The sequence below is a fragment of the Ranitomeya imitator genome, chromosome 6 (genome assembly GCF_032444005.1).
Source record: "Ranitomeya imitator isolate aRanImi1 chromosome 6, aRanImi1.pri, whole genome shotgun sequence".
In the NCBI taxonomy this organism is placed as follows: domain Eukaryota; kingdom Metazoa; phylum Chordata; class Amphibia; order Anura; family Dendrobatidae; genus Ranitomeya; species Ranitomeya imitator.
This window is the reverse complement of record NC_091287.1, coordinates 41,509,645-41,530,702: the sequence shown is the minus strand read 5'-3', so window position 1 is coordinate 41,530,702 and position 21,058 is coordinate 41,509,645. Positions and strand designations below refer to the sequence as shown.

At 41.3% G+C, this 21,058-nt stretch overlaps 1 protein-coding gene across 2 annotated transcripts in view; it reads left to right on the top strand.

The window, feature by feature from the left end:
• Positions 1-342: 342 nt before the first annotated feature.
• NEBL (nebulette) overlaps positions 343-21,058 on the top strand; it is a 227,040-nt gene continuing 206,324 nt past the window's right edge. Inside the window, exons 1-2 of one of the 2 annotated variants that reach the window (XM_069729537.1) lie at positions 343-645; positions 17,098-17,192. In XM_069729537.1, the coding sequence (XP_069585638.1) occupies positions 577-645; positions 17,098-17,192 (164 nt within the window). In that variant the 5' untranslated portion in view covers positions 343-576. The remainder of the gene's footprint in view (positions 646-17,097; positions 17,193-21,058) is intronic. The other variant, XM_069729539.1, reaches the window with a different exon arrangement.

Here is a 21,058-nt window from a genome sequence, read left to right as displayed (position 1 = left end):
TCGGAGCCGTTGACTGACGCTTTACAAGAATGACGCGACAGCTCGATTACATGTGGTATGGGAAGAAGTCCGGAGGTGTGAATGCAGAAACTTCTTGAGACATGTTCTATCTTTGCAAAACAGGTTTTTTTTTTTTCCTGCAGCGAGTGCACGGATTTCTGAATACGCTATTTCTATGGATGACACGGGCGTCGAAACTTCTGCGACAAATCTGTCAATATTCCCAAGATCAACCTGAGCGTTGCATTTGTAAAGTTGTACATTTCAATAAAGCAATAAAAAAAAAAAAACCTGAAAAAAAAAAAAAGAAGAAGGCAGGGCGGACTGGGGGGAGCTTGGAGGCTTGGCTGTACACAGTCGCACACACATCTGCCTTGGGACTGCAGTGTGATGTATTCTGTCTCCAGCTGATCAGCACTTCCACCGCCTGATCACTGACAGCTCCCTGTGCCTGCGGAAACTGTAGGACGTCGAAGCCAAGTGGGGGCACTTTCTTTTTATTCCTTTCCTTTTTATTCCTTTTCTTTTTTTTGCCTTACTGCTCTTTATAAAAATTCTTTTAACGAGTCGAAGAAAATGAACCCGCAGTGTGCCCGCTGTGGCAGAGTCGTGTACCCTACAGAAAAAGTCAACTGCTTGGACAAGGTAATTTTACCTTTCTTTTCGTATACTTTTGAGATTTAGTTTTTTTTAAATTTTACTTATCCAGATGTAAGACGCGTAAATATAAAGCGACTTTTACTGAACTAGTTCTGAGTGATGGGCAGGTGCCAAGAGGTGTGAAAAGCGAGATTTGGGGATGGGAAGGTTATGCGGGAATGTAACAATGTAGCAGAGAAGATTTGTCAAAAATGGAACTCAAGTTTGGGCTCTAAAGTTCTGCCCGATTCCTGAGGTCCTATGTAAAAGCTGATAGTTACGGATAACAATCTTGGCTCTGCTGCATCTTTTTATTCTTCTAGGGAGTGGAGGGGTTAATGGCGATGGCGGAGGAGAGAATACCTGAAGACTTTAAGGAGTGACTCTTGCTGGAATGCTTTTAATTAGCAATTTCTTCATGCAGTAGGGAGGCGACGCATGCTGTACGGTGGCGGCAGGGGACAACTTGGTGCCTGACGTGCGTTGGAAATGAAAAAAATGCGATGTCAACTGCTATGTGTGCACGGTTGTGGAAATGGCTTCTAATCTCTCGTGCAATGTCACGTTTGGCATAGAGGAGGAAAAAAAAAATAAAGGTTTTTTTTCCAACCGAGTGGCTGAAGGCAAAAATGCAGAAATGACTTATCCAGGAGAGAAGTGTAGTCATCCGGTGCTGACGGTGGAGGGCAGGCGTACTGCTGAGCCACGGCCATGGCAGCTGGCAGCACCTGACAGTGGCGCTGATCAGACCTCAGCTATGAATAGTGGGGTAGTGATAATGAAGCAGCATCTCGGAGAGAGGAGGAGGGGGAGAAGGCATGATGATGATGATGATCATGATGATGATGATGAGAGTGATGCTTCCCCCATTGTGTGGATTCTTTTAGTTGGTTTGCTGCATTCTCCTAGGATTGGCGATGAAAAAGAAAGTCCCAAATGAGTGATGCCGCACACTTTACTATTGGTAGAAATCAGATTAGTATCCTTAAAAAATGGGACGCGAGATGGTATAAGATAGTTTCATGAGATGGAAGTAAGAAAAAAACTGCATCCAAAGTGTAGGACTGTGTATAGATAGTTCTACGTAAATAGATATAGGCATATAAACGAAAAACGTAAGATGAACGAAGTAGAAAACTTTATTAGTAACAAGAACAGCAAGTACAGATATAATGATTAAAAAGTGGCCAATGGTGTTTGAAAAGGAGTCAAACAGATTTAGGTGGCACCACCCTGGGCAGGCAAGTCTGGAAGTAGCAACTAGGTGGCATAAAGTAGCGGCGCTAAATTAAATGTCTATACCAAATCCAAGTGAATAGACCCGGACACTAAGGCTGTCGTCACACCAGCAGTATTTGGTCAGTATTTTACATCAGTATTTGTAGCCAAAACCAGGAGTGGGTGATAAATGCAGAAGTGGTGCATATGTTTCTATTATACTTTTCCTCTAATTGTTCCACTCCTGGTTTTGGCTTACAAATACTGATGTAAAATACTGACCAAATACTGATAGTGTGATGGCAGCCTAATAGCCCATAACATTAGGTCAAACAAATAGAATCATGCCCGACGAAGGCGCGCCGACCGAAACGTGCGTAGGGGAAGTGGCGCCATCACCTGGGCTTAGGTAAGTTGTTTCCACATGTACCTTTAGGGGTTTTGTTAAACGTTTTCGGCAGTTTCGGTGTTTTTCCTCATTACTATCTGCTGTATTTATATAGGCATAATACATGATTCTATTTGTTTGACTTAATGTTATGGAGTATTAGTGTCCGGGTCTATTCACTTGGATTTGGTATAGACATTTAATTTAGCGCCGCTACTTTATGCCACCTAGTTGCTACTTCCAGACTTGCCTGCCCAGGGTGGTGCCACCTAAATCTGTTTGACTCCTTTTCAAACACAATTGGCCACTTTTTAATCGTTATATTTGTACTTGCTGTTCTTATCAATAGTTTTCTACTTCGTTCATCTTACATTTTTTGTTTATATGCTTATACTTTACTATTGGTAGCAGAGTTCTGCAAACTTAGCGAGTTATCACCCAAGATAGGTGATAAGTTGTTGATCACTGGGGATCCCACCAAAGCTGATGCTTGCCTATCTCCCCATAGACAGTCGATAGAGCGGTGCAAACTCCACTTCCTTCAGACAGGGAACGTCAAAGCCCAGTTTTCTCAGCGGTCGGCCCCCAACAATAAGCAGGTTAGCCCGTATCCTGTGGATAGGTGATAATTCGATAAGATGGGACCATCCCTTTAATTTGAAAATTGCGATCAGGAACAGTGATGGGGGATGTTTAGAAGTGTGCGTACATAGTCACTTAGGGTGACAAAACTATAGGCATCCATTATGTCCAACCTTACCTAGTGGTTTGATCCCGAGGAAGGTAGAAAAACAAAAAACCTCCCAACCAATCATAGCCAATTCTACCTATAAGGTCGGCGCCACACTGGCGACTTTAACGGACGAGTGCAATGCGATAAAAAAATCGCATTGCACTCGGACCAATGTTAAGCTATGGGGCAGCTCCCAGCAGCCGATTTTTTTTGTCGGCCATTTTCCTTGGTCCGAGACAATCGCAGCATGCTGCGATGGTCACGGACACTTGACACTTGGCCGACTCTCGGCTCACTCGCACCCAAATAAGCCTATGGGTGCGAGTAAGAGAGCCCACAACACTCGGATATCATCCGAGTGCTGTGCGCTAAACGCGGACCCCGGCAATGGAGGAGATGGAGAAACTAGTTTCTCCGCCTCCTCCGCAGCTGTGCTCCGATCCTCCCTGTGCGCGAGGCTCGGTGCACAGACGCATGACACTTGGCTCTCGCTCGAAGCAGAGCAGGAGCCGAGGGTCATTAGCATATCGCATCCGATACTCTCGCATCGGATGCAATACGCTAGTGTGACGCCAGCCTAAACAGGATAAGTGGGAGAAATACATTCCTCTCTGACTCCACATAGCTTGTCAGGTCATTTCTGTGGATCAAGTACACATTATTCATTGACTTTTGTCATTGTATATGCCATAGCTACTTCTTGGCATATAGAATTCAAGAGTTTCACTGCTTTTACTGTAGAGAACTCTTCCCTATACTGATGCTTGAATTGCCTCGGATGGTGAATGTTGGCTGTGTGAAACTGGTTTAGGGTTTTATAGAGGGTAAAAAGAAAAAATAAGTGGCTTGTGTGAACATGTGCTTACACACTGCATGCACACAAGTTTATATTCTAGTTCATACTTTTTTTTTTTTTTTTTTTATAGACGGTAGTCTTCTATTTGGATTGCAGATTTTTTTAATATCTATTTTTCCCCAATTTATAAATCTTACGTGCTTTTGCAGCTGCTTCTTGACGCTGAGTGTTGCTGCTTGATTTACTGCTAACCAGTGTAAACCTATGTATTTCTCTGTTATCTCTGTATATTTTTATGTACTGTAGTAATATCATTGTACAACCACAAAAATTCCTGAGAATTACTCTTAGATGCCGGCTACTACAGTGTGGATGGATATTGAGAGCTGTAGGGCAGCCAGGTGACACTTTCTAATTCATGGCGGCAGATGTGTTTACTCAGCAAGTTTAAGCAAAGTGAAAAAATTATCCAGCTGCTGCTTCACAAATGGCCTTAGTTTCCAACAGGACAGATATAGTGATATGAAAAGTATATGCCTCCCTACCCCTTCAAATATCCCCAATCTTGGCATAGTTGTTAATGACCAGTTCTAAAAATGTAATATTCGATAAAAGGAACCTGAGTAATGATGTTCACCGTATTTGAAAGTTCTTTTAGACAAATTTTGATGAATCCGCCCCAATGTGTCAGAAATAACCCTTTAAAACTGGATCTGGAGACTGGGTCCTGCCTCTACGACCACGCTCACACGTTCAGTATTTGGTCAGTATTTTAGATCAGTATTTGTAAGCCAAAACCAGGAGTGGAACTGGAGTGCCCGCCTGGGCCTAGGGGTTACTCGGTACTGCGTCCAGTTGTCGTTAAAGAGGTGACCATGGTGGCATTGACCCAGTCCATGGCCGTGGGCGTCCAAATTAATGCGAAGGTCTTTAAAGGGGTTTGTAAGAATATGAATGTTCGTGACGCCACCTGTGATTTTCGGTCAGGGGTGACCGATGCTGCTTAAAGGGATCCTCTGGGGAGTGATGTTATGGCAGCAGGGATGGTATGGCTTCCCACAGGTGAAGCTGAGTCCCCAAGGCTCCCGGTGTAGTAGATAAAGATGGTGTAGTGCCAGAAAGAACTAGAGGACACAAGGTTGCAATCTCTTTACCTGTTTACTGGTGGTTTACAGCCACAGTCCAGGGTACAGGCAACAGGTACTGGTGAGGTCCGGTTGGCCTGGAAGCGATTAAGAGTCCCTCTCTCAGGTGAGGTTATAAGCCTTCCTTCTCGAGCTGAAAGGCGTGTCCCTTGCTGCCTATGGCTTCTTTCAAGGTCATCTCTTTCTCTGTCCTAAGACATTACCCGCATGGTAGGCAACGTGAACCTTTTTACAGGGTTTCTATCACGACTCCGGGGTCTGTATGTTGCTGCACCTTCTGGTGTGGGTGCGTACAAACGACCTGAAGTCTTCTGCCCTCCTGTTCTGCTATGGGACATACAGTTCCACATAGCCTTGGGCTCCCGGTGCCAGGTTCCTGCGCTTCTGCGTGGTGGGAGCCCAGTCACAGCTCACCTCCAGCTCCTTAATTCTCCTGTGTTTCTCCCTTCTGGCACTTGCTACCAATGCAACACTGTCTACTTCTTCTCTCTGGCCTGGGGCTGCAGTACCACATGGCTGCACGGCCCCAGCTCTCCTGCTAGCTTCCTCTCTCCTCCACTGTCTCCTCAGACTGTCTAACTGTTCCTCCAAGCCAGAATATATATATCTGGGGAAGCTCCCCTGAAACCGGGTTCAGAGCTCCCCCTTCGGGCCTGGAATCGGAACATGTTGCATATATGTGTACCACCTGGGAAAGGGATCCTCCTCTCTTCCAGGCATGGCATCACCCTCCCCAAAAGGAAGGCAACACCACTGTAACAACCGGCTTCCTGGGGTGTTACAGAACAATCGGAGGAAAAGTATAATAGAAACACGTCACTACTTCTGCATTTTTCACCCACTTTCAAATACTGATGTTAAATACTGCACGTGTGAATGTGGCCATACAGTGGTGATCAGCGCTGGTTTCGATCACTGCTGTTTAGCCACTTAAATATCGCAGTCAATCTTTGAGAGCATCCATGAAGTGGCACCATCCTGCAACATGATTACGATGTGCCGATGGGATGCCATAGCTGATGGGGGCTTATTAAAGGCCCCGTTGCTGCCATCTATGTACTCCTATGAAATCCCCTGAGGCTGGACATAATAAGAGATTGTTAATTTGTACTGCGGTGTAATGTACAGGCCATCAAAAATGTGTAAAAAGCAAGAAAAAATTATCTATAAAAAAAAAACAAAATATAAAAGTTTCAATCATTTCCATATGTAAAAATAAAAATAAACATATTTGGTATGTGTGACCTATGAAAATATAAAAGTATATAACCTGTTCATTAAAGGGGTTGTCTTAAAGGTAACAGCTAATTTTCCACCTGTTAAACCTCACTGTCACAATTGAATGTAGCATGTACTGTAAGGGTATGTGCACACAGGGATATTTCTGACACTTCCTTTGGATGTCCGAGGTTCACTCAAGAGCAGTGTGAACGCTGCAGCCCATCAGTGATCATGTCACTCGGGACGCTGGAGACCCATCGCCAATACGGCGCCAGTGTGAGAGGTGGCTTTCTGTTATTTTTATTTTACACTGGGGAATTTAATACTTAAAGGGTTTTCCACTACTAGGACAACCCCTGCTTGAACTAAATGTTTGGCCCTGATAAAATAAAAAAAACTATACTCCCCTCCAGTGTTGGCGCCGTTTCAGCGGTGTCGGCACTCGAGCTCCCGCGCGGTGGAATGATATGTGTTGCCCGGCGTCCAATCAGCACTGGCATCACTGTCTCCTCCTTCATACGGATTGAGCATGAAGAGGAAGTCCGAGCTGCAGATGATCTCTGATTTTCTCGCCATGTTCAATTCGTACAAAGGCGGAGACAGTGATGCCAAGGCTGATTGGGTGCCGGGGTCATGTGTCACAGCACCGCAAAGAGTCCCAGGACCGCGAGTGCTGACACCGCTGGAACAGCGCCAGCACAGGAGGTGAGTATAGGTTTCTTTATTCTATCTAAACATTTAGTTCAAGAAGGGGTTAAATTTTGCCAGTAACATTTAAGAGGTGGAAAAAGAGTTGTTATCATGTCAGCCATGTTTTTATAGCAAAGAGAACAATAATTTTTCAATACAATGCACTGTTTCTGTATTACATTATATTGTACAAGAAATCGCAGGTACAATCCCACAAGCAAGTCTAATAAAAAAAAAATGTGAAAAAATAATAATAAAATTGTAAAAAAAATTTAATTTCAAATACCCTCCTTTTTTTTCCTGAACATGAATAAAATCTAAAAAAAAATTACAATTAAACATATTTAGCATTGCTGTCTGTGTAATTGTCAAAGTCAATAAAATATTATAATATTTATCCTGTACAGTGAATTCTGAAATAAAAAAAACTAAAGAAAAATGTCAAATTGGCAGAATTGCTGATTTTTGGCTTCTTTAACCTCCTCCTCCTCCAAAAAAAAAAAGAAAGAGTAAAAAGAGATCAGAAAGTCGTATATAACCCAAAATTGCATGAATAAACACTGCAGCTCAAAAAATAAAAATAGTTCTTGGAAGGAGAACAGAAATAATTCTGACAGTGAAGAGAGGCCCACTAGAGCTATGTCGGAGTAGGCCCGGAGCCTGCCTGGTGGTATTTATTCGAGCAGTGTATGGTGGTACTATGCAGAAACTGATAACGCCGATATTTGTACACTTTTATCATACTTTGATGTTCCTTTTAATCTGTTTTAGCTGTAGCTTGTTTTTTTTGTGACCCCCTCCAGTTCCCTCCTTACAACATAACAGGCGGGAATGTTTTGCCCTGAGGCGCTCACATCGGCTCTTGTCTGTAAGCTCCCTCCAAGTTACTGAGTAAATAAAGATGAATTCCTTTTTACCTCTATTTAAGCACAGCCTTATATTTGCTAACATCGTTTTTTTTTTTTCTTTTCAAAAGACTAAAGCAAAATACCTTAAAATAAACTGTCTCCGGTTCTGTACAGGAAATACATATTAGTGGCATCCTCCCTGCTACAAAACAAATAGAACAAGTATTTCACCCGCCTCTGCCATTCCCAGCATCCTCCACCTAACCCATCCCTGCCTTGTGGAGAGAAATTCTCTGCCTCTAATACTAAAAAAAAATGTAGTAGACTTATGAGAGAAGGTAAAACAAGGACAGAGGAATAGAAGGCTTTGAGTTCAGGCCACTTCTGGAGGCAGAAGCCTAAAATAGGCCACTTAGGCCACTTTCACCCGGTAGCATTTTGGTCTGTATTTTGCATGAACATTTCCAAGTCAAAAGCAGTAGTGGTTCCAAAACATAAAAATGGTACAAATCTTTGAGCATGACTATATGTAAAAAAGCCTCCGATAATATGAATGTAGTTCACCACTGCTTTATCTGTATCAACCACAGCGTTTTTTTGGGGGGCTTAACCCCTTTTAGGTCTGGGCAATATTTTTACTTTTGCAGTTTTGTTTTTTCCTTCACTTCTTCTAAAAGACATAACTTTTTTTTTTTTTTTCTTATTTTTCTTTCGACATAAACATATGAAGGCTTATTTTTTCCCCCAGGACTAATTGTACTTTTGAATGACACTATTCATTTGACAATGTACTAAATAACGGGGGAAAAATTCAAAGTGCGGTGAAGGGATGAAAAATGTGTAATTCTGTCATTTTTTTTTTTGCCTTTGTTTTTACAGTGTTCATTTTGCGGTAAAAATTATTCAGAAACCTGATTGCCCAAGTTAGTAATATTACAGAAATGCCAAATGTATTAATTTTTTTAAAACTTTAAGTGATGAAAAAAAATTCAGATGTTTGTAAAGATTTTCTGAGAACGGTAAAATTTTTTAATTTTCCATCAATGGAGGAGCTGAAATTTTGGGGTACGTTTAATGTTTTTTGTTAATTTTATGGTATTTTTTTTTTTTTTAGGGAGGAGTGGTAATGAACTGCAATTCTGTTGTTGTTTTGATTTTTTTTCTCCTTATGGCATTTACAGGTCCGGTTAATACCAGTAACTATATTTTGATAGATCGGACTTTTAAGGATGCGGCAAAACCAAAAATGTTTATATTGTACTTTCTTTTTCAAATTCTTTGCTTTTAATGGGGTAAAAAACGGGCATTTGATTTTGTCAATATACATACAGAGACTAACAGTGGCATCTAAATGGTTAACAGCTGCTGCTCCTGCTTAATATTGCCAGCATCTGTCACGTGGCCATGTGTGGAGGGACCTCAGCTCCTGAGCCGCCTCTACATGTGGTCACCCCAACACAGAACATACAGCTAAGCCCATATATGCAAAGGGATTAAAGAAAACCTGTCCCCAGGTCAAAAATGACCCAGTATTTGCTTCTGTTTTGTTTCTGCTTCTTTCCTGAGCAATCTGATTTTTTTTTCTTTTTAAATCCACCATACAGTTCCAGAGATATGGGTCATTTTATTTAGTGCTTATTTTTATGGTCTTTACAAGGGGGCGGAGCTCACAGGGTAATAATACAGAGCAGTCGAAAGACACACCCCAGAGGATCCTGTGTCCCATGTCCCCTTGGTAAAAACCATGCAAATCACCACTAAATGAAAAGGCCCCGAATCATAGGTTTATTAAAAATGGTATAGTCAGAGGAGCAGTGGGAATAAAATAGGATAAAAAAACTGGACCCTTTTTACCTGGTAATAACTTGTTTTTAAAAGTAATTAATGCTTTGTACATTCCTCAGGCGACCATTAATAACCTCATTGACAGCTTCCAAGGCTGTAAGTGGGTAATTGCGAAGATTTCCACTTTACATTGAGCCCATACCGGACCCCTACTGATTTACCACGCTTTAAGAGGCTCTAATTTATAAAAAGTTTAGTTACTCTTTAACAACTTTTTTAATCTCAGAATCCTGATGGCTATTACATATTTTTTGGCATTGACATAAAGCTAGTTTTTTAAGGGACAAGTTGTAGTTTTAGTTCAGCTATTTTGGGGTGCATATTAGCTATTGTTTAACTTTTAATGTTCTTTGGAGGAGGGCTGAAAAAGAAATTCCATCATTTTTTTTTGTGCTTGGGGTAGATTTGGGGGGGGGGGGGTGTCGGTACTTTTGCAGTATTCACTGCGTAGGATAAGAAACATACAATCATAGAATGTTAGAGTTGGAAGGGACCTCCAGGGTCATCGTGTCCAACCCCCTGCTCAATGCAGGAGTCACTAAACCATCTCAGACAGATGTCTGTCCAGCCTCTGTTTGAAGACTCCCATTGGAGGAGAACTCACCATATCTTGGGGCAGCCTGTTCCACTCATTAATCTACCTCACAGTCAAAAAGTTTTTTTCTACTATCTAAAGTTTCATCCCATTGCTTCTCGTGTTTCCATGTAAATGATAATAAGGATGATCCTTCTACACTGTGACAGCCCTTGAGATGTTTGTAGACGGCTATTAAGTCTCTTCTTAGCCTTCTTTTTTGCAAGCTAAACATTCCCAAAGCCTGTAACCGTTCTTCGTAGGACATACTTTAGTAACATAGTTAGCAAGGCCAAAAAAAGACATTTGTCCATCCAGTTCAGCCTATTTTCCATCATAATAAATCCCCAGATCTACGTCCTTCTAAAGAACCTAATAACTGTAAGATACAATATTGTTACGCTCCAGGAAGACATCCAGGCCTCTCTTGAACCCCTCGACTGAGTTCGCCATCACCACCTCCTCAGGCAAGCAATTCCAGATTCTCACTGCCCTAACAGTAAAGAATCCTCTTCTATGTTGGTGGAAAAACCTTCTCTCCTCCAGACGCAGAGGATGCCCCCTTGTGCCCGTCACCTTCCTTGGTATAAACAGATCCTCAGCGAGATATTTGTATTGTCCCCTTATATACTTATACATGGTTATTAGATCGCCCCTCACTAGTCTTTGCAGTCCGCTCACCATCCTGGTCGCTCTTCTTGAACTTTCTCCAGTTTTTCAATGAACTTTTTTTTTTAAATGTGGCGCCCAGAACTGGACACAGTATTCCAGATTAATATATGTTATCTTTATTATGTGGGTAAGTACAATTATAGTGATTCCACAAAAAGAACACTGGATTTTATTTTTGTCATGTTCTAAGACCAATAACACTTTTATTTTTCTGCAGTATGGTGTCTAATTTTTTCGCAGGACAATCTTTATTTTGTATTGGCACCATTTTAGAACACATACAAATTTTTAATTTAATTATTTTGGGAAGCGGGATGAAAAAAATCATGTCTTCTTATACATGTGTATGACTGTGGAAATAGCAATTTGTACTATTTTATTCATATTCATAAAATTTTTCATATTCACTCATCCTCCAATTATTGTAAAGTTATGATTTTTATTAATATATTAAATTGTTTTGAGAATTAAGTGAATACATTTACAGGACACTCATCCAGAGGCCACGTCAAAATGTTATGGCCGCCAGACTAAAACCCTTCAAACCTCCTCTTACCTGCAGGAATGTCCAGTGCCTCTTCTGGTTTGTAGGCCCAATGTGACATCATCGTTATGGGATGACGCATGAATGACCAGGCGTCGAGTCCTACTGATCAGAAAGAGACACCAAGAATACCAGCAGGTAATAGCTGGTTTACAGTGCTCTAGTCTAGTAATAATTTGCCACAGAATACTGACTTGAGTAGGGTTGAGCGAAACGGATCGTTCACTTTCAAAGGTCGCCGACTTTTGGCAAAGTCGGGTTTCATGAAACCCGACCCGATCCCTGTGTGTGGGGAGAGAGAGAGAGATAGAGATGTTTCTTTAAAAGCTCTTTCCAACTGTTGCTTAGACAAGATCTGTACACAATCTACAAACAGAGTATTGGAATTCCCCTGTATGATTAGGAATGGAGATGAGAGAGGTTTAGAGGGAGGAATTTCTGATAGTATGAGTATAGTGTATAGATCTTGGCTGAGCAGCAGTTAAAAGGATCATCCGAAGGGCAGGTGCAGACAACCATGTATTCCCTCATTCCTGCAAATCACACCCTGATTAAACTTTGATCAAAGTTTGTTCAGAATGTTATCCATGTTGCAGAGGTGCTGGCGCCTCTGCGTGGGTCCCTCTCCCTACCTTTTAAAGGGCCAGCATGTGCTGCTTAAACATCCCCAGCCAATAGCTGGGAGGCGTTTGGTATATAAGGCATCCTCTCCTATTGGGAGGTGCTTTAACAAGTTTAGTTAATCAGTGTATTTCTTACTAGCTATTTGTTAGGTCCCTGTACCTGTGCTGTCTGTGTATGTGTAGCTTTAATGCAGGATTGGGGGAACTGACGCCTCAGCTCATTACGCTGATGACCCATTATTTTCTTTGATAATTGTGTAATGCTTGGTTTGCCCTGTTGTGGCGCTGCACGGAAACTGATCAGTTGCTTCTGGTTCCCTCTTATTCAGAATTGATTACCGGAGATCTATTGGAACTCGGATACTTAGTTTGGCGACTGAAACGGATCGGGGGAGAGTTATCAAAAGTATTGCAGAGCAAAGGTGGCGTTGGTGTTCGTGACAGCCAATCAGGGTATTGCTCTAAGTTTTTAGGGGTCATTTTTAAAATGTAAACCTGATTGGCTGCAATGGGCGACTCCTTTCAGTATAATAAATCTTCACTGTGCGCTTGTTTTCCCTTGACTTCCATCCGGCTACAATGAGGTTTTTTTTTGCAGCCTTGAAACGGTTTTGTGTAACCTTTTTGATAACTAGTTGAGTTGAGAAACTCTCTGTACGACCTCGATTCCCCGGGGGGGGTTTGTAACCTGATTCTGTGAAACAGCGATATTTGTATCCTAAGGGAAAGGAATCTTTAAATGGAGGTTGCAATCATTTCCCTTTTATTTATTAATTGATAGAAGTGACTTATTCCTGGTGAAAAGCAATTATTCTGACAGAATATAATCCCAGCCCGATAGAACGGACTTAATTGATAACTTTGTTTCTTATAAAACCTAATAGTTTTCTCTCTCATTAAGTTTAATTATTTGTCACGTCGGATGTGACTTGCATGTTACCTTTAGAATGAGTAAAGCGTGTAATTTAATTGCTTCGTACAACTGCGGCATTCATTAATGGAATTTGCATATGTAAGTAGACCTTGAAATTTGTTTGTTCTGGGGACTTCGTTCCCCGGCTCTTTGAAGTTTAGCTTTCAGGGAGAGCTGGTAATGAAATATTTACTGAATGCTAAAGTAACTGTTGAAATTGGTTAAATCAGTATGTGTGATGAATTATGGGTATCATAATCTTTTGTAAAGTACTAGATGCCACGCAGAGAAAATCAAAAGGAGTTGCTGTAATTGTTTATTAGGTGATATGTAACTAAAAGGGTTCGTTTCAGTAAAAATAATCTCTTTGGATATAATAGAGTAACCCTTTAATGAAAAAATGCATACTACCTGCAGCCACCACTAGAGGGAGCTTACTGCATAATGTACATACATAGAACTCAATACTATGCATTATGCTCCAAAGCTCCCTCTGGTGGTGACTGCAGCAAGCCAGAATTTTTTCATTGAACACTATTGCCCTGATTCATTAAAGGGCGTTCTGTTAGCAGGTGTTTGCTATGTAATCTGAGGTAGGGATTAAAGCAAAGAATTCAGTGATGTGTCACTTATCAGGCTGTGTGCTGTTTACTTACAATTAAAGTTTTATCACCAGGACATTATTATTGCTGTGACTAGCTGGCACATGCTTGCTATTCTGACTCTGTCACCTACTGTGATAAGCAGCTCACTGTTAATAGACTATGTACATAGGAACCAGAAACACATGGGCTACTTGCACATTGAACAAGTCTGTAGGAACCTGTTCACACACCACCAAGAAACTTGAAAACACAAAAGAGCACAGTGAGGTCAAAAATACTCTGTTGTTAAAAAAAATCACAGTAATAAGCAAGTGCTAGTCAAAAGATGGGGAAAAAAGGGTATTTAGTTGATACAATTTTTTGCAAAAAAAGTATACTAAGCTGCTCCACCAATCGTCAAGGTATACCCATATAGAGCAGTCCTAACTAATGTATATTATCCCTATCTGATGTATGTAAAAACCTGATCATCTGTATAGTACCTGTATAAGCAGGGTTCAGAGAGGGAATATCCATGTGGACATGCTGGATGGAACAGCTTTGATGCAAATGACCCATAAGGAGTGGTCGACTCCCAAGTCTTGTAGAAGCAAGAGAACAATTATAGAACCAGAAACACATGGGCTATTTGCACATTGAACAAGTCTGTAAGAACCTGTTCGCACCACAAAGAAAACTTGAAGACACAAAAGAGCACAGTGAGGTTAAAAATACTCTGTTGTAAAAAAATCATAGTAATAAGCAATTGCTAGTCAAAAGATGGAAAAAACAGGGTATTTAGTTGATACTTTTTTTGCAAAAAAATGTATACTAAGCTGCTCCACCAATCGTCAAGGTATACCCATATAAACATTCTCTTGTTTCTACAAGACTAGGGAGTCCACCACTCTTTATGGGTCATTTGCATCAAAGCTGTTCCATCCAGCATGTCCACATGGATATTCCCTCTCTGAACCCTGCTTATACAGGTACTATACAGATGATCAGGTTTTTAAATAGATCAGATAGGGATTATATACATTAGTTAGGACTGCTCTATATGGGTATACCTTGATGATTGGTGGAGCAGCTTAGTATACATTTTTTTGCAAAAAAAGTATCAACTAAATACCCTGTTTTTTTCCATCTTTTGACTAGCACTTGCTTATTACTGTGATTTTTTTTTTTACAACAGAGTATTTTTGACCTCACTGTGCTCTTTTGTGTCTTTATGTACATAGGAAGCCTGGTGTTGGTGGGGCTAGATTCCTCAGTTCTACTTCATGTTATATCTAAGCGTTTTGATTGTGTCACATCTGGTGCACTCAGTGAACTAAGTGATACATCATTGGAATCAGTCTTACTTCTCCAATATTTTACTACTCTCAGATTAAATGGCTAAACCTGCTGACAGATTCCCTTTAAGACTGGCATTTTGCACGCCCATCTTAATGAGGAGCGTGCAGGAATAAGATGCGCCAAATTCGTTAAGAGGCAATGCCACGTAACGAATTTGGCCCATCTTATCAGTGTTGTGCGCCTCACAATAAATAATAATAAAGTAGGGGATTAGTTACATTTCTGGAATAAGAAACGTTGGCACTATTGATTAATTTGATGGTCAGATATAGACATGTCCCTATTCTGCCTCATCTTCTCCCCATTTTACCAAAGCTGCCCAAAACTGGTGTGAAAATGCCAAAGTTCGCTACATTGTTGCACAAAAAAGATGAGACTTTTCAGAGTCTTTTTCGGCTCAACGAGGGCTCATGACGACACACAGAATTGGATTTCTAAAAGAAAAATTGAGCTCTGATCGCTATGAAGATGTGAGAAGAAAAAAAATCTGCACAGAATTTTCGGTCTATTCAGATTTTAAACATTTACTTACCGGATGATTATACATGCCCATAAATTGCCTTAATCATAGATATCAGTTACAATGGTTTTGTAATAATATAAGTAAGTTTCAGTAGAACTGTGAGGTTGGAGAGTTCTAGGTGTGGACACGGTTCAAGAGCTGAATAGTAGATGAGTTAATTAATTTGGCCACTCGCACACGTTCTAAGTGCTGCCCTGCACACCGCGTGTTTCGCTCTGCTCCACACAGTACCTGACCATTTTAACTCTGCTGTATCATGGGGGGTAGGTTGAGGCTTAACTCTGCAGGAATTTGTATCCACCCTGTCCTGCAGATACCTGCTTCCCCCGCTATCACCTGCCATGATATATCAGGCGACTCGACCCTCCATTCCTGGCCTGAACTTAAGTTCTAGTATCTGTGCCTCTAGCTTCCTGTATTGCCATATTCCTCTTTTGTCTCACTTGTTGTTATCGACCCGGCTTGCCTTCTCGTTTATCCTGATCCCTCCACTCCTGACCTTGGCTATGAATTCTGAACATGTGCTGCCTGCCTCGACCATGAACAGTCTAACCTTGCTTTTGTCTCGCTCACCTGTACCCCATACCCAAGTCTCTGACCCTCTGGCCAGCTGCTGCAGTCCCGGGGACTGCCCTGGAGCAGTAACTGGTGACTGCCGGTGGCCAAGCCTATCCTCACCATCAGAGGCTCTAGTAAATACCTGGAGGTCACTTAGTCACCACTCCCCTCCTAGGAAAGCCCGGCCCATGGCCTAGTGGATCCACACTCACCATTGTTACATTCAGTATACGGACTGTTTTTGCATTTCTCATAGCACAAATTCAACAAAATGGTGGCCAGCTGCGGTAAATCATTTTGCTGAACTGTAGAAGGGCAGGCTAACGTGTATATATATTTTTAAATACTCACCTCTTCACTCAACTGTCCCATGCCTCCAGAGCCCACTGTCTGATCCTCTGTGTCTCTTCTTTTCCACTTTCCCCGTTAGGCGTATCTTCTTCTTCAGCCATTGTTACTTGAGGCTTTGGCTTTTGGCTAGAGAATACCAAAAGCCAAAGTTCCATTGCGGCGCACGCTTGATGCCATGTTGATATTACACATGTCACCTGAGTGACAGCATGGCACACATTGGTATCAGTCGGCAGCCAAGTAAAGCCAGAAACCATGGCCTGGATTGAAGAATTTGGAAGAGAATGTGCACGACGGTGGAAGGGGAAAAGAAGAGACAGGAAAGGACCAGACAAGGGCTGCAGGGGCAGTGGGACAGTTTGGTGAAGGGCTGAGTATTCATTTTACATCAAATAACTTTGCTGCAAATTTAATTCCTCTATAAAATGTGGTGAATTTGAATCTTGGATCATTTCTACTGTGTTCTCAATATTTAGCATTTGGTTTGATCTTGCGTTAGATTGCATTATTCCTAAACAGCTGCTCCGGAGAAAACCTCTCTTTGAATGACAGATTTGAGCACATTAATTCCAGAAAGTGTGAAAACTGCAAATGTATTGTGCAAATCATCACCGAACATCAAAATCTTTCCTGCATCTTGTGATGTCATTAAGGGTTTGTTAAGCTGCCGGAACATAATTGCTGTTACTTCCCTGCTCTTGTCTTATGCGTTAAACAATTAGTCTCCTGCCTCTTCATCTTCAGCAGCCGTCAATGGATGGGTGAATGGAAAGAGTTGTTGCAATCGCAAGGCCTTGAATATGATTTAGGATGGGACGAATGAAGTCATTATAGCGCGTGACAATGTGTCTTTTTTTTTTTTTTTCCACATAGTACTGGCATAAAGGATGTTTCCATTGTGAGATCTGCAAAATGACGCTAAACATGAACAATTACAAGGGATATGACAAGAAGCCGTACTGCAACGCGTAAGTACAATGACTTCTCCAAGTATGGAACTATTTGCATGACTTTTCCCAGAAAATTTGATTTACGGAGAAGTTATTCTCCCCTAATATAATGTCAATTACTATGCTCTGGGGTCTCTCGAAATCCCACAGCATAAGAAACATAATATGTAAAAATAATAAAAGTCCTTATAACCTTACTAGCTCCTTTGCTCCAAACTGCCACCCATGTGGTCCTCCTCTCAACTTCAGATTGACATCGGCAGTGCTGAAACTTCCTTTGTGGACACATACGAAGAACCCTCCTGAGCCTAGCAAACCTGAAAGCCTCGGCCTAGAGATTGAGGGTCTGGGGTTTCAGTGATGCTGAAGCTAATCCGAACACGTGATGAGGACTGGACGGGTGGTGGTGAGAAGCGGAGGGGCCATTGAGGTGAGGATAAAGTTTTTTTTTTTTTAATTTTGTAATATTTTGATGACCCTTTTATGGTCCAGAATTCAATTCCACTCAAATTTATTCTCTCATCTTTAGTTGCTGTATTTACATCTGATCATTATCGGGGACACAACATCAAATTACATCCCTCTAGAAGTCACCGCTAATGGCAAAAGTGATCGAGCCAAGTTGTCTTTGTGGTGAAGGCATGGGTGTTATAAATGTGTTGCACCCAAGTTCTGGATGATACATTTTGGAAGGTCAATCAATGATTTATTATCTGCGGTGGTCCTCCTTCCCCATCCATCCCTATGATTGTACAGATGTATACGCCCTTAGGTTTTGTTAAGGATTTCAATTTTTCACGCTTCAAGTCTAATATGTGATATTAATGCTTGCGAAACCCTCAAAAAGCAAAAATTCACATCACAATGATGGTGCTGGCCACATGTAGCATTAACAATTCAGAACTGAATATTCCAAAATCGTGTTTTTTGGTCATATTGCACCACTCAACTTTTTATATGTTGCCCAAGGGGAATGTTAAGGAAGACACCATTGTATGTATAAGGAGGACACATTCAGACATCCGTACAAATCAGTCCAATGTGGCTGAATTGTAACAATTCTGTAAAGATGATTGCCCCAAATTCATCCAGAGCATTGTAGAAGACTCATTTGCCGGTATTCACAAACGCTTGATTGCAGTTGTTGCTGCTAAAGGTGGTCTAACCAGTTATCGTTTTTTTTGGGCAATCACTTTTTTCACGCAGGGCCCTGTAGGTTTGGATTTCTTTTTCCCTTAATAATAAAGACCCTCATTTATAAACTTCATTTTGTTATCTTTGTCTATTATTTTCATTTGTTTGGTGATCTGAAACATTTAAGAGTGACAAACACGCAAAAGAATAGGAAATCAGGAAGTGGACATATACCTTATTACCCAACTGTATATATACTGTCAGCCCAAAGACCAGGACAAGGGGTAGTGGGGTAGAGAACCATCTACGGTGCCATCTGTATCAAGAGGAAAATTGCCTTTAAATTTTGGTCTTCAGCCAGATTTGGCGTGGTTAAGGTGTAATTTTTAGCAGTGCATCCTGGGGTACGTATTCAGCAGTATAATAATAGTCCCATGATATTATAGCTTTCTCTCTCACTTTGTGGCATCCTCCCTGTTATCTGCACTTTACAATTCATATTTAATCTGAAATCATCTTCTATTTTTACTCAATGACATCTTCACGTTGCAGGTTTCACCACATCCCAGCGTCATAAGGTGAATTGTACAAGATAATAACATGTTTCCTGCCAGCCAAGTGTTAGTAATATAAAATATATCGCAGCTTGTCCAGATAAGGTTCTGAGCTCATCTTTCCATTTTTTTCCTGTTGCTTATCCCATTGTGTACTGTCCAGGAGTACATTATATTTTATAATGGAACGTTATACAATTTTTCAATAATACTGTATTAATTGCTTGCTCTTTTTTTTAGTTTAATAAGCAGATTTGTCATTAGATTTCACAAGACAAACAACATACTTGATAAACTCATGCAGGGAAAAGAGACCTCATGTTTCTACATAGAGCTTAGAAGGATTCAGCTAGTTTGTTTTTAATCACTTGATGTCATAGATCTAATGGAAAAGAGAAGAATGAACTGGGTAGAAAGAGAAAATGAGCAATTGTAAATACACAGTGCAATATAATATGATGACTGCAATATATTGCAAGGATAGAATTTTTGATGGGAGGAGGAGGACGGCTCCTTTAATGAAAGGATTACATGACATTGGGAATAAGGGAATGGTAATGGTGGTTAGGTGCTGGGATCGGTCACGATCATAAACATTTCATTGTAATTTTGGTTGATATTTCTTCTGACATTCCTTAGATCCAGTGTTTATCTAAAGTGGGTAAAGGGGAATAAATTGTACATTGGGGTCTATTTACCATGTTCAGTTCCTCATTCCCATGATGTCTGCCATTGGGAAACTGTTGCCCCCATAAACATTAGATTGTCAGCTGATACCAACAAAAATCATGGCAGAATGCAGAAGAAGATTATTCATTATTATTATGCTTTTTCTTATATAGCACTATCATGTTCCGCAGCGCTTTACAGACATTATCATCGCTGTCCACATTGGGGCTCACAATCTAGGTTCCCTATCAGTATGTCTTTGGAGTGTGGAGGAAACCGACGGAAGCCCCTATAAACACGGGGAGAACATACAAACTCCTTGCAGATGTTGTCCTTGGTGGGATTTGAACCCATGACCCCAGCGCTGCAAGGCTGCAGTGCTAATCACTGAGCCACCATACAGTGCTAACCACTGAGCCACCAAACAGTGCTAACCACTGAGCCACCATACAGTGCTAACCACTGAGCCACCATACAGTGCTAACCACTGAGCCACCATACAGTGCTAACCACTGAGCCACCGTACAGTGCTACCCACTAAGCCATGGTGCCACAATGGTATTGCCAGAAAACTACTGTCATACATCCCCAATGCAAATCAGCTGCCCTCCTACATATGTGTACACAGGGTTAGGGATAACAGACAATAGATGGGCATTATAGAAATGAGCAGGAAATCAGATCATTGAATAATTCGCACAGGAGTGCATTGTGCGCATGTATAGGTCTGATTTCCACTGATACATAACAATGGCTTGCTGTATATCGCCAAAGCATTTGCATCTTTTCTAAACATCGTGCATTACAGTCGATTCATTCTGTAATTACAAGCATTTTCTTTCCTGTCCAGCATGTCTCTAAAATCATGATATTTGCGAAACAGAATTTGCATAGTATCAAAATAGCAATTTCAGTTACTGAGAAGCAAAAGTAAGCTGTCAGGTTCCTGAGTGGCAAGGTCTGCACGCTTAGGCTTTTTGTTCACATGCAGTGTTTTTGTAATATTTTTTTTAATGCAAATTAAAAGCTGCATTTTACAGTGCCAGTAATAGCTATGAGATTTCCGAAATCTCCTGCACAGACGTGTTTTGTTTTCCTGACTGAACCTGGGAACTGCAGCGTTTTTTAAAATCTGCAACCGGGTCAATTCTCAAGTCTTTCAGAGTACTTTTTATAAGGGCAGTCCCACACGTCCAGATAATTCCGGTACCGGAAAAATCGGTACCGGAATTATCTGTGTCCGTGTGCCTGGCGTTTCTGTGGCACATGTGTGGCACACGTGTGCCGCCCGTGTGCCCACTGGGTACCACACGCACCGTGCAGGAGACAGAGCTAAAGTTTAGCGCTGTCCCCTGCATCTGGTGCTGAAGCCGCGATTCATATCTTCTCTGCAGCAGCGTTTGCTGTAAAGAAGATATGATAAATCATTTTTTTTTGTTTCTCGTGTTTAAAATAAAGGTCCATGTCCCCAACCCCCTCCCACCCTCTGTGCGCCCGCCCGCTGTTTTTAAAATACTCACCCGGCTC